The following is a 19,146-nucleotide window of genomic DNA, read 5'->3' on the forward strand; positions in this document are numbered from 1 at the left end:
ATGGTGCTGCTTCAGTTAAAACCAGTTCTGACAGCTGTCTCCTTGCTGAGACGAGTGACTGGGAGCAGAAGAATGAATTCCCACCATTCCTGCTGGAGCTGTTATGAAGCTCACCCTGACCTTTTACTTCCCTAAAGGAAAGTGAGGAAAAAGCAAAATTTCCTAATTGGTGTCAGCTAAGTATCACATTAAGATGTCATGAGCTAGATTTGGACTCACATGTTCTAACTGCTGAGTTGTTTGTACACTGTGTAGGGCTGTGGTTGCTTTTGAGGTCACGTCCTTGGTATTTTTCAGAAAATTGGGGGATTTTTAGTAACCTAAGTGTTTTTTGTACAACTGAAAGTTAGACATGGCTGCTGTTGGGTATTTACTGCAAATGTCAATTTTGGAAAAAATCTTTTGGACACATTTCTGTGGGTTTTCTCAATCCGTAGAGGAGCATGTAATCCTTTTTAAAAGAAACATTTTAGAACATTTTAGACTCTGTATCCTTTAAGACATATAAAAATACTCTGCTTTGGATAATAATTTGTTTTTTCCACCAAAAAGTTCAGTGACCTAGTTTAAAATTCTTAAAATTACATTTACTCCTTATCCTTCATTTAAAAATCCATAATATATGAATATGCAAAGATTTATGTTTTTTGTTTGTTAGTTTGTTTGTTTTAAAAATGAGTACAGGACCCAAGATGTCTCCTTTACTGTCTATTTTGCTGAAGTCCATTCTCAGTGTATGTGCACTGGAGGTTTCCTCACACTTGTGAATGTTTCATAATGGACCACAATTGTCCTCCAAACTATTTGGGATGTCACAAAATCATGCTCATGCACACGTCTTACCTGAAACCTAAGGTGAGCATGGAGAATCTTTCCATCTTCAGTAGTAAATGTGAAAACAGCTTTCTACTGTCACACTCTGAACATACATCATCGTGCACAATGAAGCTCAATAATCCAAGTGAAGTAACAATAAACAAAACACATTTTTGAATCAAGGGTGAGTTTAAATTTGATTTTTTTTTTTAGGCCAAGGAAAAAAAAACAACAAAAAAAAACAATAAAATGATTCATCTTCATCGTCTTTGCCAGAAATGTCTTTTTACTTGTGTGTAGAGGACTTCTAAACTCTGCAGGAAACTACTGCTTTTAAATGAATTATTCATGGGAATTAAATATAATAAATTAAATATTAAAAAAACTCTATTTTTGGAATCTGGACAAAATGTTTTGCAAGAGAGAGCGAGATGACAGTCTTTCCCTTGCAAAATTTTTTTAGAAATACCAAGGTCACGAGCCCAAGCATGACGGCTTGAACTTTGTATTCCTAAATCTGGGTCAGACTAACAGCAGTGTTTTTAAAACGTCCCATCTCGGGCCTTTCTTCATCACTTTCCTTCTCTCTGCAGTCAGTTAGCAGCTGATCAATTTTAGATGAGTCATGAAAGTTGACTCAGCCTCGAGTCCAAACACTGATAAAGGAGAAAAACAGAGTTTTAAGACTTAATAAATCTTAATAGGTCTCACAGTGGTAATCTTTTACCCAGAAAACTGAGCTTTCTAGAGGCTCAGACCACTCAGAAAATGAATTACCTAATGCAATTTAAATGTTTCTGGAATGAACTAATAAACTACTCAAACAAAATTTAGCAGTTAAAATATTAAAGCTGTTGAGTTCCAAAGTGGAGAGCAGACCAGTCTAGGAGTTAAAATGATCCTCCACACATCTATCAGTGTGATAGCAAGCACTCATCTCTCCACAGAACAAATTGATTTCCTGGTCAGTGACAGAGAATACACCCATTCTCCAGACGCTCTGATTGTTCTTCTCGAACCTCCTCGGTGCATTACAGAGAAGCGCGGAGATGTCAGTGCCTCAGCCCGCAGCACGCAGCGCTCCTCTGCCGTGACTAATCGGGGCTGGATAAAGTTGCTCAGTGGCAGATTAGCTCTAATATGAGGGAGAGTTGTACTGACAGTTTCGATCCCTCTGTGTACAGAAGCAATCAGCACCACTGCAGCCACTTCCAGCTACTGTTAGTAGCCATGTAGCTCAAAAAGACCCCATTGTGTGAAATAAGCCTTTATGTGGTCTGTTTAAGTACACATAAAAATGCTTTTGACGTATCCAAGAAAGAAAACTATTAGGATTTTGGCTTGAATCGTTGCTTGGACATTCATCAACATCTATAGGATTTCTCTCACTCTTTCATCTTCCTGTTAATACAGTTCTAATTTAGAGGACTTCAAGGGGGTCGATTGCACATAATTCAGATGGAAAAATCAATGACTCTAGCATTTGCTTTTGCATGCCATGGACAAGCTCCACAGCCCCATTGATTTTGTTCTATTTTGGGCTGTAAGGTTCACTTCCCATATTGGCTGGTCAGAGCAAAGCAATTCATCTTGGGCCTAACAGGGCCTCAAGCTGGTCTGCCACTACCTGAACAAGCTTCTGGAATAGAGATCTGCTGCTAATGTGTGTGAACAGCCTTGGCGCTTCTCAATGGCTAGCAGATGTAGCTGCCAGCTGAGTCCATTAGTCAGTGAAGCTGAATTAGACCACCGTCGTCCCGTTTCGTTCATTCATCTCGCTAATGGGAGAGAGCAGAGTTGGTGATGCAGAGGCGGTTTATGTGTTGGGAGGACAACACAGGTGATGGGATAACACGTAGAAAGCAAGTTAAGGTGCTGGAATGATGCAACAAGAAGTATGCGACAGATAAGCTGCACACAATCTATCCTTGTGCTACCAGTCCAGCTGAGAGTCATAAAGACCAAGTTAAAGATTAAGTGTCTCTATTTGGAAAAAACACTAAGTGATGAAGACTATTACAGTCTCCAGTACAAATTAACCGAGTGTCGTAACATTAAAAAAGCTGTAGTTAGTCATTTGTAAAGCTAAACTTTCAAATACCAAAGGTGAAGGACAACATGAAACAGCATATTTGTCCTCAGAAAGTGATTTGTTATTTTGGGTTGCATAGTTACAAATGAAACTGTTGGTTGAACCAGTGAGTCATCCTGAAAATACTGCAGATATTTTTTTTTTTTTTATTGTCGTCAAACCTCATGAAAAGGCCAAAAACCACATTACAAATTTTATGTGAGCAAAAAATGGATATGCAATATGTGAATTAGTAAAAACTTTCTTGCCATCACCCAAACATTTACTCATGTCTGCCATGTTTCGGCATATATGACATCAACTTTCGGCAGGTTGTGTACCAAACTTTTTGCTGACTTTCCGAGTTGTTCCAACTTGGGGGGGGGGGGGCGTTCACTTGAATTTTCCCAGTCCGGAACTAATTTTTCTGATTATTCTGACAATACATGAATGCCACATAAATACTTTTTAGTGCATGACTGGTCTCCAACAAACACACTATTTACTCCTGTTTGAAAAAAAAAATGCTAAAAACTACAATGTCCAGGTGTTTTAGAAAATGACTGAATCTTAAAAAAAAAAAAATGAAACCATGTCACTCATTTTTAAAGACAGGCTTGAGGTGAGTACTATAGATATTCTGTCAACAGTAAGAAAAACATAGAATAGCCTTTTAAGTAAGAGACACTGTATGCAGCTACATAAACCGTGGCGAGCTTTGGTTCAGAAATCACCTGCTTGCTTGGAGAGTTACCAGATAATTTAGAAATCATAACCATGAGATAAAGCCACAGATAATGTGTTATGCAGAGAGGTAGAATAAAAACACATTATTATGATTTTAGCTTGGTTTTGTTTTCAAACACACCACGTTATCAAAGTTCCATACTTAGGTTATGTAATGACAACTGTGTGAACTCCATCCTCTGACAAAAATTGCTTAGAAATTCAATTTAAAGCTGTGCAAAAAGCTAACAAGTAGACCTTAAAGGAGTGCTTAAACATTTTGGGAAATTTGCAAATTTTTACACTTCAGTTCTTGTACGAATTAAACAAGATATAACATGTTAATAGGTAGGCAGATTTTGTTTACTTTTAGACAGAGCAAAGCTGATTCCCTGTTCCTAGTCTTTGTGCTAAGCTAAGCTAAAAATCTCCTGCCTGTTGCTTCATATCCAACAAAAACTAAGCTGATCTTCGCATCTAACTCTCAGCTAAAAGAGCAAATAAACACTTTTTTGAAAATGTCAAACTATTACCTAATTTTGATTATTTTGTCAAATTGCCATTGGGAGTGTTCAATAGATGATGATGGCCTTTCACCATTCTCCAACACAATAGGTTGCACAACAGCCTATATCATCACCCTGTTTCTCACTTTCACTATGCCCTTAGAAAATGTGTGAAGAGGATTGTATTTAACAAGATCAAACTGTGTTAATTGCAGTTGGACTAATAATTCAGAGTGAAATGTTGTGTTTACACCTGTTAGGAGAAGAGAAAGAAAGAGACAAAAAAACAGCTTTTTTTCCACATGAACTGAGGTGTTTTTACTGCATTTCAGTAACAGAAACTGCCTTATTACACATTGCACTCACAGCGATGAGGAAGACATCCTCAATGTCAGTGAACAAGTGATTCAAAGTGGTCTTTAGGGGAGGGAGCCTGCGAATTGGAGGCAGGCTCTCTCCACTCCAAAGAAGCACTCCAGAATGCAGGCATTAAAAGCACCCAGTTGATGCCTTGGCGGGTCAATACAACACACACAATGGGTGTAGATGTGATCGACAAAACTGTGGTGGGTGGGGGTGGGAGGGAGGGAGGGGGGGCGATCCACTGACACAAAATCACTGGAATGGAGAGGACATTTTTATTCACTGGAGGACATGCAGTCGGCATGACGCCCATTCAAAACTCTCTAGAGGGCGGACTCTACAAGTTTACTGGCAGAAATTGTGCTCAAAAAATAGCCACTGTTGAATGTAACTGGCCTCTTTTCCGGGTTAAAAAGCACAACTGTGGTGGCCCCTTTGCCTCCGCTGCTGCTGGTCATGTGATGCTCCAGTGATGCTATGCCAGTGTGGGGACATGTTAAAACGGGACAGGTAGACCCTTCAGGAAGTAAAGGTCGGTCCAACCTTCACTCCCGGTTGGTCACACTTCTACTGATTACTGCTAACACCAGTTTTGTCCTTTTTGTCCACATGAAAAAAACTTTTCTGTGTTATTTTTCGGAATATGATACTCTTGCAAGTCATACACATCCATATAGATAGATGAACTCTTTTTTTTTTATGTCAGCATACAAGGTAAGCTGGGTGACTATATATGAAGACAACAACTACAACTTTCACAGCACTGGCATTGGTTAATTTTAAATACAGTACTCAAGCATTGTTAGATTAATAAAATAACAAAAGAAAATAAAACAAACGGAAACATAATACCCCCGAAAAAAATAAGCTACTGTACGCAAGTTGGTTTCTCCCCTAAAATGTTTCTTTTGTATTTCAATGGCATGATGTACATATTTGTTTTAACCATACCAACAGACATTTATCCAAAGGGAAAATTGTCTATGCAGTGTATCACTTTGGATTTCCCTTGATTTCATACAGTACCATGCATTTATCTCATTAGTTTGTATTTATTTTATCTTTTTGACCTCTAAATTTTGAAATCATCAATAAACGTGTTAAGATAGCGTTGTCTTCACATAGACTCAGGTAATGGTGTTTTAGTCGGTCATTTCTCGGTGCACATCCACCCTATTGCATGTTGACAGGTTTTGCAGGATACAGTGGCAATCGTGGGGTGGGGTTGGGTGGGTGGGTTGGGAGTTGTGGGGACACTGTGGGTTGTAGGTCATGGGGGATCAGGGTGAAGGGTGGGGAAGGGCGGAGGAGGAGGAGGAGGAGGGGGGGGGGGGTTGTCAGGTTTGTGTATGCCGAAGGAGGGGTTCGGGGTTGTCAGCTCCTAGACGACAGCCTTTGAATCCTTGCAGACCTGAGTGGTGGTGCCTGAGTTAGTCTGTTTAATGTCCGTCCTCCCTCCCACATGCTTCGGTGCTCTGAAAAAGACAGATAAAACTGTGTTAGGGCGGATATGGTCTAAGGATTCAAGCAAGGTGTACAACACTGAAGTCCTGCTCTGGGGTAACCTGTCCTCGCTAATTAATGAGTCATTCTTTCAAAAGGGCGATAAGCAATTTTTGTAAATGAAAGCAAAAACGAAAGGGCTGCGTCTGTGACTCAAGACACTTGACAAGTCCTTGACCTCAATTTGTTTCACAATAACTGATCAGCTGTTACTCCTGTGATGTGGGTTTTTTTTTTTTAGCAGGAAGGACTGTAAATACATTATGCCTGAGGGTTCAGGGAAGAATGGATGATATACACAAAGAGCTAAAAAAAATAAATAAAGGAGTGTATTTTCACTTTGATAACTGCAGTCATTTGAAACCTTATGACCAAGAATGTGAATGGGCAAGTTAATGAGTTTTAGAGACCAAGAGAAGGGAAAGACCACACTGAGAAATGAGTGATTAACTGCACAGGTGAAAGTGTAATTGCTGCCATATTTTCCTTTCTCCTCTGACGGTGACGTAAATGAAGCTGTTAGAACGCCGTGGTTGTCTTCCTCTCTTTGTTCCTTTCCTCTTTCTCTGTGAATGAGACATGGGGCTGCAAGAAAACAGCCCAGCCTAAACTTTTTTTTTCCCAGGACACACCTACTATGAAAATACTCCAGAAATGCTGGACAGTGATTTCCACCCTGGTTTAAAAAAAAAAAAAAAAAAAAAAAAAAAAGGCCCACGGTTTTCCTATTTCTTTCTCCGCTGTTGTCCTTCCTTCCTCATCCTGGAGGAGATATGGAATGAGGGGGAGGGAGGGGAGGGATGTGGAGAAAGTCCTATTTTCTATAGCAATCATGACTGAGCCTTAGCGGTGATAGCCATCATGCAAAGTATCGAGTGCTGACAGGATTGTAGTCCATGTAAATATATACGCCTACTGTTTCTTTTCGTATGGAAGAAAAATGTCGAGTGGAAATGTTGGACGTGTGTGTGTGGGTGGGTGGGGAGGGAAGCTGATGATGGGCCTGCCCACAGTGCTGAGGATTTGCAATAAGCCACATTGGCACACACACACACACACACACACATCTGGCTCCTGACTAGACAAGCCTCTGTCTACACTGATTGGTTGACTAGTAAAACATCCAACACTGAGTGAGTGTGTGTCTGTGAGCTCGGCGTGATGCGCGTCCTTCCGTACCTTGATGGGGCCATCCACCGGGTCCAGTCCCTGCTCCGACAGCTGTTTCAAGGCACTTAGAGCAGCCTGAGAAGAGAGGGAACAACAGATGGTTGAGTGAAGGAGGGAGGAGGGAGAGAGGGAGGAGAGTGAGTGTCACCCTTCAGCTGCTTTTCAAATAACACTTACTCTGGGAAACCTGATGCCAGCAGGACACTTTCCCTTCGTTCTCTGTTGTCTTTGGCTTCTCCCCTCTGTCTGTTTATCTAACGTTATTGGGTTAACATTTCCACTTTATGTTTTGGCTGCTCTGCATATTCCTAAGTCAATATGAGTGACATCTGTATTCTCGATGACCACAGCTTAACGAATAGCAGCAGGTCTGAAATACCCATAAATCATAAAGATTTAGAAACACGGTATGCACAATAAGCCACACCAAATAACCATAAATGAACAAAAAACAACAAGTGACCGTGTAACATTTTTACTGTTAATTGCGTAATGACTTACTCATGCTCTGTGGTTGAGAGGGGAAGCGTTTAGTGCAAAATGACACGCTATCAAGGGAATATTTCGCTTTGAATTTACTGTGTTTGCCACATTCAGTTCCTAATCGCAACCAGACATGTGTAGCAATCTAACACCACACCGTTAAATAACTATGTCTTATCTGCATTTCTGTGCATTCACACTATGCAGCTTGAGTGACTTGTTCCTTGTGCCAGGCGTGGATCGAAAATGCCATGAGGTCATTTCCTTCCTGTTCATCTCCCGCCTGTCTGTGCCAGCTATAAAGGCTGCTGGTGATGTGAGGAGGGTCGGCTTGCTATCATAATATATGCAACATGTGTGGGAGTCGGAGGGGTGCGGCGTAGACTACCACACATGCTCAGTTAAGTGAGACAGGGAGATAAAATTGATTGGAAGAGGTGTTTTAGTGATATTTTCTTGGGATTTGTATGGGAACTTTAACTTTAAAGTATTGATCCTCTCCTGTTGTGACAGTGTGCTGCTGGTTGGAGAAATACTGACAAAACCATCGTTACCAAATGCAATCAATGTCACAAACAGAAACCACTTGTTGACCACTTCTAGAAAAGGTGTGCCAAGGTGAACTGGTCGATCTGATCTTAACCAGGTTGCGGGTCCAATCCTGACACGGATCCTTCCGCCATCATAAGTATTGGCTCCAGATGTGCTCGCCATCTTTCCCCTTTTCTTTCTGTCTCTGTCTCCCAGTGTGGGCTGAGTTGGAGTAGAAGGGGTAGCTGGAGAATATATCTCCCAGCTGAGCTGACACCACTGGGTCTGGCTGTGCATAGTGGAACACATTTAACATCTCTCATCCTCCCCCTCTCTTCCTTCCATACCAACTATCACTGTGAGGAATGGGGTTTGTCTGCCTGTGCGTGCGCATGCACATGTGGGACCACTGTTGGAGTACTGTAGATACAAACACTACCTAAAGTACACACAACAGCCTCAGGAAATCTGTTCTCCTGCAGTACATTTGTCACTCAATATCTGTGACATAAGAACTCAATGTGTTATCATGCTGTCTAACAAGGATTTAATTATCCTTTAAAAGCACCACTGATGGCTTTAATTGCATGCTTACTATTGTTTTGTCAATGTGGGTGTCACTGTTTTCAAATGGCCAGACAATTAATGATGATCGTCAAACATTATGTACAAAAGCACAATAGCCAGACTTCAACACAAAAATGTTATTCAAGTTCTTTTCAGCAGCTGTAATTTAGTTTCTTGAATCCTAAAAAAATATTTGCTTTCAAAAACTAATTGTAGACACATATCCTACAAAGAGCTCCTTTGTTAGTTTTGATTTGATGAGCATGAAAATGTCAAGTTTTCATGAATATTTAACATTGCAGAGTCATTAATCCAGTCTGTGGATTCTATGTTATAACTTGCTGTAAATGCAAACCATTATTATTGCAGTTGTTTCAGATTCTGCAGTAATTGTAGTGACACATTTACTTTTACACAACTGGGATGTGGTCCCTGATGCTTAGAATGTTTAAGCCTATAGTATTTATTATCTTCAAAATACTGCACATGGTAAATTAACATTGCTATGAAAAAATTAGGAAAAAAATTTCCCACAACTCCAGTTCATCATTTTGCACACATCTGGCTCAGTGGTCAGAACTAGCTTGGATCATTTACACTCCATCACTGTTTAATCAGAGTCAAGATAAGGCATTAGTGGCTCTGCTTAGTAGATGAGTGAGATGTGATGACTGGCTGGGTTTACCTCATTATGAAGCCCACCAACGTCAATTTGTACTTTATTCTTATTACTTATAACAATTATGTGGTGCTGACAAATTAACTATTCTCCTCACAAGTATCTTCAACTGGGAGACATTCTTCTGATATTCTCAGACACACAGACAGAGATGTCTCCGCATGAATAACAGCCTTTCTTTAAGTTCATATACACGGAGAGGAAACATTCATCACACTTTAATCCTGTGAAAATATAAATCCCACTGCATGGCGTATCAATGTGTCTCTATGGAATGCAATATGCAGAGGAGGATGTTAGAAGCTATTATCTGTACGCTTGCGTCCAAAATCATTTTCAAAGCGTTTAACTTCATATTATGAGAAACATAAACCAGGAATCATAATTTATGACTGACAGGTGCAAGGGTCAAAATCTGGTTTGTATCCATCAAATTGACGAAAAAAAAAAATCTCAGATGCATATACATACTGAAATATCTGCAACAATATAGTAGGACTAGTTTGAAAAATTGATACTGTTGGGTTATACTTAAGACCTTTCTCCAGAGACTCAGAAATCAACTGAAGCCCCTCTAAGTCTGTAACAGACAATTTATGGTGCAATGTGTTTTTTTTTCTCTGTGAAGATCTGACAGGCAACAAGATTTAGAGCTTGAATATACTTGCAGAGATTTAAGGTGACAACCCTGTAGAACATGACAGCTGAAGGAATGTTTTCACAATTACACTGTTAATAAACATAAATCATATCAGGGGACTCTTGATATAACAGTCAGATGCTTTTTTTTTTGTATGCATGTAGTACCATCATGTCATCTTACAATGACCAGGACTGTCCACACATACTGAAGCGGAAAAAGTCATTAAGATAAGGGCGAAACTTAACACAGCCAGATTAATCAAGGACACTTGATCAGCGTCACACCTGATAAACAACAGGCACAGATCAATCTCCCGTTTTCTCTGGTGACCTATAAATTGTAATCACAACCAACTTCCCCATAATTACTTCTTGTTTGTTGTATTTATTCAATCGGTTTGGGGGCCTTTCTCTCCTGAGTAAATAGCCAGAGCCCATCTGTTGGGGGGGGGGGGGGGGGGGGGGGGGGGTGACTGGAGATAAACAGCCATAAATCAGGGGCTTGACGGTGGCAGCGCTGCTGATATACGACAGGCAGGCGTAAGGGCCGAGACAGACAATCTCTGGGCCCTGCAGCTCAGCAAAGGACATGGAGCCTAAGACAAATACTGGGCCTATCTGTGGGAATGGCAGCCAGTGAAATCATTATTATTCTAATGAGATAAGTTGGCCATCGTTAGTGGCAGCCGCTACACTGATGCATCAACACCACAAGAGTATGTTTAGTCTGAGGCCGTGACACACAAGGTGGAGGTGTTCCATCTCTGTCATGGAATAAAGAGAGAGTAAGAGGTGGAAAAAGTGTGTTGTAGAAGAAAATGTGCAGAGAAGCTGCTGTGCGCTGAGTCATTTGAATATGGCTTTTGAAGTTGAAGCTTAAAACTGAAAGAAAAAAAAAAGGTTAAGTGGCTACCTCTTAAGCCATGTTCAGACAAACACAAGCATTGCATCAAAAAACACAGCCTCATTCTCTTCAATGAGATCATTGCGTACACACAGGGAGTGCTGTCGCAGAGGCCTCCAACAAAACACAGGGTAGTTCGGCTAAAACCATTTGATGCAACGCAATGCACTGTCATCCAACAATGCAAACACTTACAAGTGCAACATTCTAGCTATAACACCTTGTAACAAGAACAGTGTAATACCCTTGATACCTTGAAATTGTCAATTTAGACAAAGAAAACTACGTGATAGCTTTCCAGAGTTATAAAGTCCTGCTTCATAATATTATAAGCAACTGTGTAATGTTTTTGCATTTCATAATGCATCACTAAAACTGGACTTCCTTGATTGTATCATCTTTCATTGGTACCTGTGACAATGCGCCCACACCAACATAGCCCCTTGAATTTGCTACAGGACAGGTACTGAAGTCACCCTCATCACTCCCTCTTCACCTATCCTCTTTCCTCACCCCAACTTCAGAAAACAAACCAGCCCTCACCATCAATCCAAGACTGGAAGCCAACCTGAATCACCCCACGGCCACTTCACACATGGACTTATTCATCTATCTATCTAGCTGTCCCTAGTTCAAAGGCTTGGCCAAACAGCGGTCGAATGTGATGGCGTCTGAGGAGGATCTGCGACCGTGGCCGAGCTCCTGATGTGGAGTGACAAGGGCGAATCATTTTTCTGGGCCTGCTGCGCTCTTAATGGCTTCCCCGACAGAGGCTTCGCTTCCATCAACGGCTTAGCCAAACAAAGGCCCAGTCCCTCAGGAGTCCGTGGCATCGGCCTGATGGATCTGATGGATCGTTGGATCACATTGACCCTGACAAATCAGACCCCTGAGTCAGCTCTCACTGCTGGACTACTGGGATCTAGTGAAACAATGAAGACATTTTTGGGAACGGGAAGCTGGCTGAGGAGAAAAGGTGTAAAAAAGAACAAAGGGAAGAGAGGGTAAGGCTGGAAAAGGGGCAGATAACAAGAAAGAAATGGTTGTTGGGAAGGGAACCACAGAGAAGAGAGGATGGGAGACTTCTATCCTTCCATCTCCATTGCTTGGCCCTCTGGCCCTTAGTAGCCATCAAAGACACCAGGGAGGTCCTAATGAGGTGAAGACAACCAGCACATCATTCAGTCTCACATACTTGCATCTCTTTCTCTCCTCCTACTCTGAATCTTCAGAGTAGTAGAAGAAAGGGAGATGTTAGCCTAGTTTGCCTGTTCTCTTGACTTTATCAGGTCAGATCCAGCCAATGCTCTGTTGGAGGCCAGATGAAAGTGCAAACACCAGCTCAAAGTTTAACCCAATGACCCAGTCTCAGAGTACAGTGTGGTATTTCCCTTTTTACCGAGCAGATCCAGATTCCCAGGGCTTTCTCTGGCTCTATACAGTCCAGCTGGACGAATCAAAACCCTTCCCTAATCTTAAGTCCAGGCCAAGAGCCTCAGTGGCAGGCTCCCATCGTTGTTTTGATCCTGCGTCATCGTCTAAGTCATGTATTTGGACATCCACATCATCTAAGTGAGCCAGAGGCAAGAGAAAAGGAATGCTTGGTTTCTTCCTTGGACCGATTCTTCTTTTGATCCCTGAACGGTTCTGCAGGTGCATGAAAATGTATGCATGTGGGCATGTATACATAAAGGAAACAAAAAAAAAAAACATTGGAGATAAAATTTTAAAGGCTCATGGTGGGGTGTCTGTTGTGTCATGCAGGCCTACACTAGACATTGTTGTCGGATGGACATTGCAATACCATGTCTGACATTTAATCATTTTTGTATAGTCTTTTTTATGGGTAGATGGTGGAGGATTGCATCATATACAGGAATGTTATTAGGCGAGACGCACTTCCCCTCTTCTGCAAAGTACCATTCCACCAAAGATATATAGCACACCACAGCATTGTTTCATAACCACTGGCTGAACAGTTTCTTAGAACTCGAGACGACGCTGGGGTGGACTGCCTGTAACCCAAACTGCTGGCTTTTGTTGGTTCAATTGTACAATCACCATTCATGCTCTTATTCTGCAATAACATGCTTGCTGTCAGGTTTTAACAACGCCGGAAAGAGTCAGATTAACGTCGGGGGGACGGTTCTGGTGACACAGAGCTGCTGCAGAGTGGGAGGACTCAGAACATGAAGGGGATGCAGGATGGCTTCTGATGAGGATGATCTAAAGGATGTCCACTAGACTAAACAATGAGCAGAGTGGATTTCAAACAGGGTGTATTACAGGCAGCAGGCAGCACCTGGGAAGTTGGAAAAATGAGTGTATTGTCAGAGAAGTTCTGAAGCTGGATATATTGTTCTGCAGAAGGCTTGTTCTGTTTTCAAAAGGCCACATAAAACCCTGACAGTGCTCCCTCTCTTGTGCTCACTCCCGAAAGCACAAAGAAATATGAGATACCAGGGAAGAGAAAAGCCCAGCCATCTTTCTGTCCTGTGTTAACCCTGTTGGCAGCACCATGTCATCACATCACATCTTTCTCTGATGTTCAATAAATTCTTTTAAATGTTATCTATTGCAGATTTTTTTTTACTTCTGTCATCTACTCTCAAGCTTCTTCTCATCCCTTGGCTTTCATTTCCTCTGAATTCTTTTCCTTTCCTCCTACCCACATTAAAACCCTGGACAGGGATCACTGGAACATTCCCGAATAGCTCATGGAGAACACCTGTGTGTGCATGAGTGCTGGCAGTGTATGCGTCTATTTGTTAATGTGGTGTGATATGTACATGGATTCTTGAGTAACTACAGAGAAAATGTATTCAGATCCTCTGACCAAATCTCTTCCTCACTCTCGCTCCAGATTTCACATCCTCTTCCACATCAGAGGCATTGATAAAAGAGGCAGTGTGTGCCTGGCAGTTGCCTAGCTGTAGCCTGACATGACGTTAATTCCTCTGAAGTAGCACTTCATATGTACCGCTTCACTTCTTGTGTAACAGTGTAGCAACTGTGGCTGCTGTACAGCTAAATAAACTTCTTTATGAGGAAATGTATTTGATTTCAGCATACATCTCAGTTATGTGTGCATGCTGTCACATTATGGTGATCAGAATTCCTACAGCGGATGGAGTGTGTGTTTTTGTGTGTGTGTGTGTGTGTGTGTTTCAAGCTTGAGATGAGTGCTGAAGGCTGGCTGAGCTAAGTTAGTGGGTAACGTCCATGGGGCTCCCCAGGGGAGCAAGCCTCCGCTGACATGGGAAGCCATAAATAAGGGCCCGGGGCGCAGCACCATGTCATGCGTCATTTGGGCTGGAGAGGCCTGCTTTATCCCCTCCTATCACCGAGCTGCTGAGCATGGCACCTCCTAGGGCGTAATTCAAAACATATGGGCAGAGGGCGAGGGGCAGAAGCACCTCAGCATACCATACTCCTGCCTTGTCAGCAAAGGATCTCAGAGGAAACACAGATACATCTGAAGTCAGCCTCTATGATAACACTGCAGTATAGTGAAAGTATGCCACTTTGCAGAGAAAAAGTAATTTAATCTCTAACCTTAGTTTGACAAATCATAATTATAAAATGACAAAAATGAAACATGAAGAACACTTAATTAGTGACACTTCATTTTAACACCACAATGTAGCACTAAACATTATTGATATATTTGTCACCAACAACTTAAACTCCTCCTACAAAGCATTCATAGCAATTGTAGAATTTAAGCACTATTTAATGAATGCTAAATTAGGCAATACAGGACAGACAAATAACTTCGCCGGTGCATGATTTGTACATGTGTTAATAAGTAGGTAACAGTTAATAAGTAATGAGACAACATGTACATATCTTATAATTGGTTATTCATAACCCATATCAGTAGATTGTAAACATAAGGGCTGGGTCAAGAGAGACTGAGCACTGACAAGATGACACATTCTTTGACCAAGAGGAAGAAAGCATGACACTTTCCTTTTTCATCAAGAATGGAGAAGATGACACATTTTCATTGAGAAAGAAATCTGCCACCCACAGGAAGTTACACAGGGGGTGGGGGTGGGGGTGGGGGTGGGAATCTTTGTCCATTCTCCATATTGCTAACTTATTCCAAGGTTTCTGCTAAATCAGTGACTACATAAAGCATGAGATGAGATACAAGGCATGAAGAATGCATTGGTGAAGGGACTACTGCCTGTGAAGATAAGGCCAGTGACTCACCAAAAAGACCACTGACTAAGCTGAATTGCTCAACAAAAAGAAGGGTCCTTGAATTTTCATGGACATACACCCCCCCACCAGACACTGGTGAGACATAGTCTAGGGTGGACAATTCCTTTTTGACTCATTCATTCACAACCTACAGCATGTTTCACTTGTGTGGATGACATACACAAAAAGTAATGTTGCTTCATCAACATTACTATGTCTTTAAGTCATCCAAAGGATTGAAAATGCTTCACAAATATAGGGAACGAGATCATCAAATGTCAGACAGAAGATTCACCTCATGGGCTAATGCTTAAGTCATGGTGTGAGATTAAGGAAACTCCCTTTTCACTGTCCTGTATGGTTTAACTTTCCATCAGGTTTCCCCAGTGACTCCAAAGCAGTTTTACATCACTTCATGTCCACCTGCAGAGATCCACCTTTCTATGCCGGAGGGAGAAGCTTTTATAATCTTGAACAATTGGACTCAAATTGCCCTGGGGGAGCCACGAAAAGCTGTGGGAAGAAAAGGCAGCCTTCAGACACTCGCTCTCTTATCAGCGTAGAGATACTGATCGGTCCCAAGGGGTGCCCCACTTCTCCTTTTTCTGCTCTTCTTTGCTTCTTAATCTCCCTTTCCCTTCCACTTTTCTCTATGTGTCAACTATCTACCATATAATGATTCTTATAACTGTTTTCCCATGCTTGTTTTCCTGCCAATTTTCATTGTCATGAATTCAAATGACTAAATCACCCTGTTTACTTGGCGATGAAGCGCACAGCCTAGTTAAAGTGGGCAGTGGTACAAGCAGTGGTTGGGTGGGGATGCAAATTTGATGGCTGCTGCTGTTGCCTGGCTGCTATACAACCAGAGGAAGAGACCTTTTCTATCCACAGCATGGAAGCATGGGCAGCCCACACCAGATGTAGGATCCAAGGTCTTAATCACTCCCTGTCATTTGCATAGATAATAAACTTAGTAAAGATACTGCAGTGGGCCGTATCAATCGCTAGTGAGGATATCAGCGTGAGTGTCAAAGAGCATTACGGTCTGTTATCAGCCCTTCTCTTAAATTAGAATCCAATTATTTCTTCATTGTTGGGTGGGTGATAGAAGCCAAAATACTATTTTTATTAAAAATGGTCTGAGCAGATGTGGAGATGGATCCAATGTGTCATCAGAGCAACTACTTATAACTTTCATTACTTTACATAAATTATAAAACCTACTGTTCCATCACAATGATATCTGCTGGTTGTCTTAAACTTCAGTTCTCATGCTTCAGAACTCTTCTCTTTCCAGGGTTTGCTTGAAATAAGTAGTTCCTGCGACGTTTCATCCAAACGTGACGTATGAAGCCGTATGTGTTTATACTTTTTCCGAACAGCCACACTCAAAAGGTGGGGTGAAAAAGTAGGCATACTTATCAGATAGTCGGTTTTGAAAAGTAACTAAAACTATCGGAGACAGTCTTTTACAATTTCAACGTTTGGGGCGGGGAAGGCGTTTCAAGGGCTGTTTGACGATCCAATAAGCGTTTTGTCTGAAGTGTTCTGACACCTTTAGACCCACAAAAAAAGGGTGACAAGATTTACGGAAGACACTTACAGGTGTGGAAAGGCAAAAAAAAAAAAAAAAGAAGAGAAACTTGGGAATGTAGTATATGAAAGGGTTACGATAAAGGGTGAGGGGGAGAGGGGCTAAGTGTCTTTCTGTGACAGCCGCCAGCTGCATGCAATAATCCGCAACCCTCCATCACAAAGCCCCTTACATTTTCATGCCAGAGACAGCAGTGTGTATGAGAGAGTTGATGTCTGGCGGACCATCACATCCGGTAACAAGAGAGGACACGCAGTCAGACGGCGTTTTACACCTTCTTCCTCTTGTCTCTTCCTCCCTGTAGCTCCCTCAGCTCCTTTCTGCGTTAACTTTTAATCACCTCATACACACAAGGGACACGCCTGTAAAACCTGTTGCAGTGTTTTATAATTTGCCATGGATCCCCGCAAGGCCTGTGACTGTTTCTCATTACCCAGCATGCTCGCTGGGCCTATAAGATGTGGATGGACGTTTCGTCTTATACCTAAATCCCAAGAAATACTGAGTGGGTCTGCAACTCACTGTGTGACAGGGGTCGATTGAGACCCATCATGCCTGAGGGAGCCCCTGAAGTGTTATGTAAACCCTACTATGTTCCTATGGCAACTGGCAGTGTGTACTGCAGACACAGATTATATATAAGGCATGTTTACTGAAAACAATAAATTCCAATATGCTTATATCAAGAGGCAGGCCTTGCTGGGTAAACCTCCTCCAACCAGGCTGGTTTCTGATGAATAGGTCCAGGGGCCACACTAACTAGCCAAAGATGGATCGCGATGGGGAAAAATGTAATGTAATGCACACTGAAAACATATGTCTTTCTTAAAATGTTAGCATAATGCCATTACCGTGTTGGTTTAAAGCAAGCAGGCCTGCCACAAAGTGTTCATAAACAAGAGGAACAAATCTCAACAGGAACAAAGCCGTGTTATGGATTCAGTCTGCAAACACTGATGTGAGCCAAGACCAGGCGCAGAGTGGCTGACGTGACGAGCAAACACAGACTGACGTAGGAGTGGTGGGCCTCACATGCAGAATAAAAACAGCATGATATGATCCTCTCTAAAGCTGGATATCAAAGGCAATTAAATAAGTCTTGTATGCCACAATTTCGGCCAGATAAAACACTTTTAAAATATCGTATTTCCCAAAAGTGTCATGGACTAGACCAATTAAATGACTGGATCAGCATATCTCACTTCCAGTTTTCTCAGAAATAACTGGCCTTCCCTGAAGTGTTTAAAAGGTTTAATAGATGCAGCAATGTTAAACCCTTTCTACACTCAAGTACACTGGCATTACACTTTTTCTGGAATAACACAGTTCAGAGGCTATAACCCATTATTTGTCAGTGATGCGGTGATTTTATCCACAAAAAGGAGCAAGTACTTAATCCTCGGTGGGCAAGCTTTTTACGAGCCACCTCACACATTTTTACAGCATGGCAAACAGACAGTAAACACCAGGAAGGCGCTGTGCTTTAACACGTGATTAAGACACAGCTAATTAGATTGCGGACAGTAAAACTGTGAGGAGAATCGTAAAAGAGGGAGCAGGGGCAAGCCTGAGCGAGGGATCAGGTACAAGCAGCAGACGTTTAAGTCAGGACACCGCAGGCCGCTGACAAATGATCGAGCTTGGGTTTCTCATTTCTGCTGCCTTCTCTGCGGTGAAAATGTAAATAGCAGACTTTCTATGTTATAAAAGAAAGACCCCCCCGACATACACATAAGCCCCCCATGTCCACCAACCATCCATCCCTCCATTCTTCTCCTCCCTCTCCTCCTATGCAGTGGTTGGTCCCATGAAACAGGGGTCAGGGTACTAATGGAGGACCTTGTGGCCTTGTGTGCCTCTGGAAACAACCCCCCTCCCCCCCCACACACCCTGCTCTCTTATAAATCAAACAGGCTTCATTGAGAGTGGCAGAGTCCTCTGATGTCCCAGCCATGTCTCATTTCAAAGTCCTCCTGAAGGCTCACACGGTTCCACGTTTACTCACTGGGCACAAGGGAGATGTGTGTGTGTGTGTGTGTGTGTGTGTGTGTGTGGGTGGGGGGGGGAGCGGGATACTCAAAGAGGGAAAGACAGACAGAGAAACAGAGAGTGAAAGAAAAGAGAATGAGTTTTAGTTAGAGAGAAGTAGAGGGAGATTAGGAATAGAGACGATGTCCCGGAGGAAAAGGGGGCCTCTACAACAAATGTTTATTTAGTAACTATGCTGCATTAGACCTCTCAATTGAAAGCATGTACAATAAATCACATCATTTTGGGAAAGTCATTATGGCATCACTCTACAACAATGTTTGCTAGTGGGCTTATGTGAATGTAGCGCAGAAAAAAAAAAAAAGCCTTCATCTGTTGCATGTGTGCAGT

General features: G+C 42.0%; 1 protein-coding gene across 2 annotated transcripts in view; it reads right to left on the reverse strand.

Moving 5' to 3' along the window:
- Nucleotides 1–4,926: 4,926 nt before the first annotated feature.
- The window catches only part of stau2 (staufen double-stranded RNA binding protein 2), an 88,945-nt gene continuing 74,725 nt past the window's right edge, over nt 4,927–19,146 (reverse strand). For both annotated transcript variants that reach the window (XM_044339607.1, XM_044339606.1), the window contains 2 exons: nt 7,165–7,230; nt 4,927–5,957 (listed from right to left, as the gene is read on the reverse strand). In XM_044339607.1, the coding sequence (XP_044195542.1) occupies nt 5,922–5,957; nt 7,165–7,230 (102 nt within the window). In that variant the 3' untranslated portion in view covers nt 4,927–5,921. The remainder of the gene's footprint in view (nt 5,958–7,164; nt 7,231–19,146) is intronic.

Source organism: Thunnus albacares, chromosome 21, assembly GCF_914725855.1.
Source record: "Thunnus albacares chromosome 21, fThuAlb1.1, whole genome shotgun sequence".
NCBI classification, from domain to species: Eukaryota; Metazoa; Chordata; class Actinopteri; order Scombriformes; family Scombridae; genus Thunnus; species Thunnus albacares.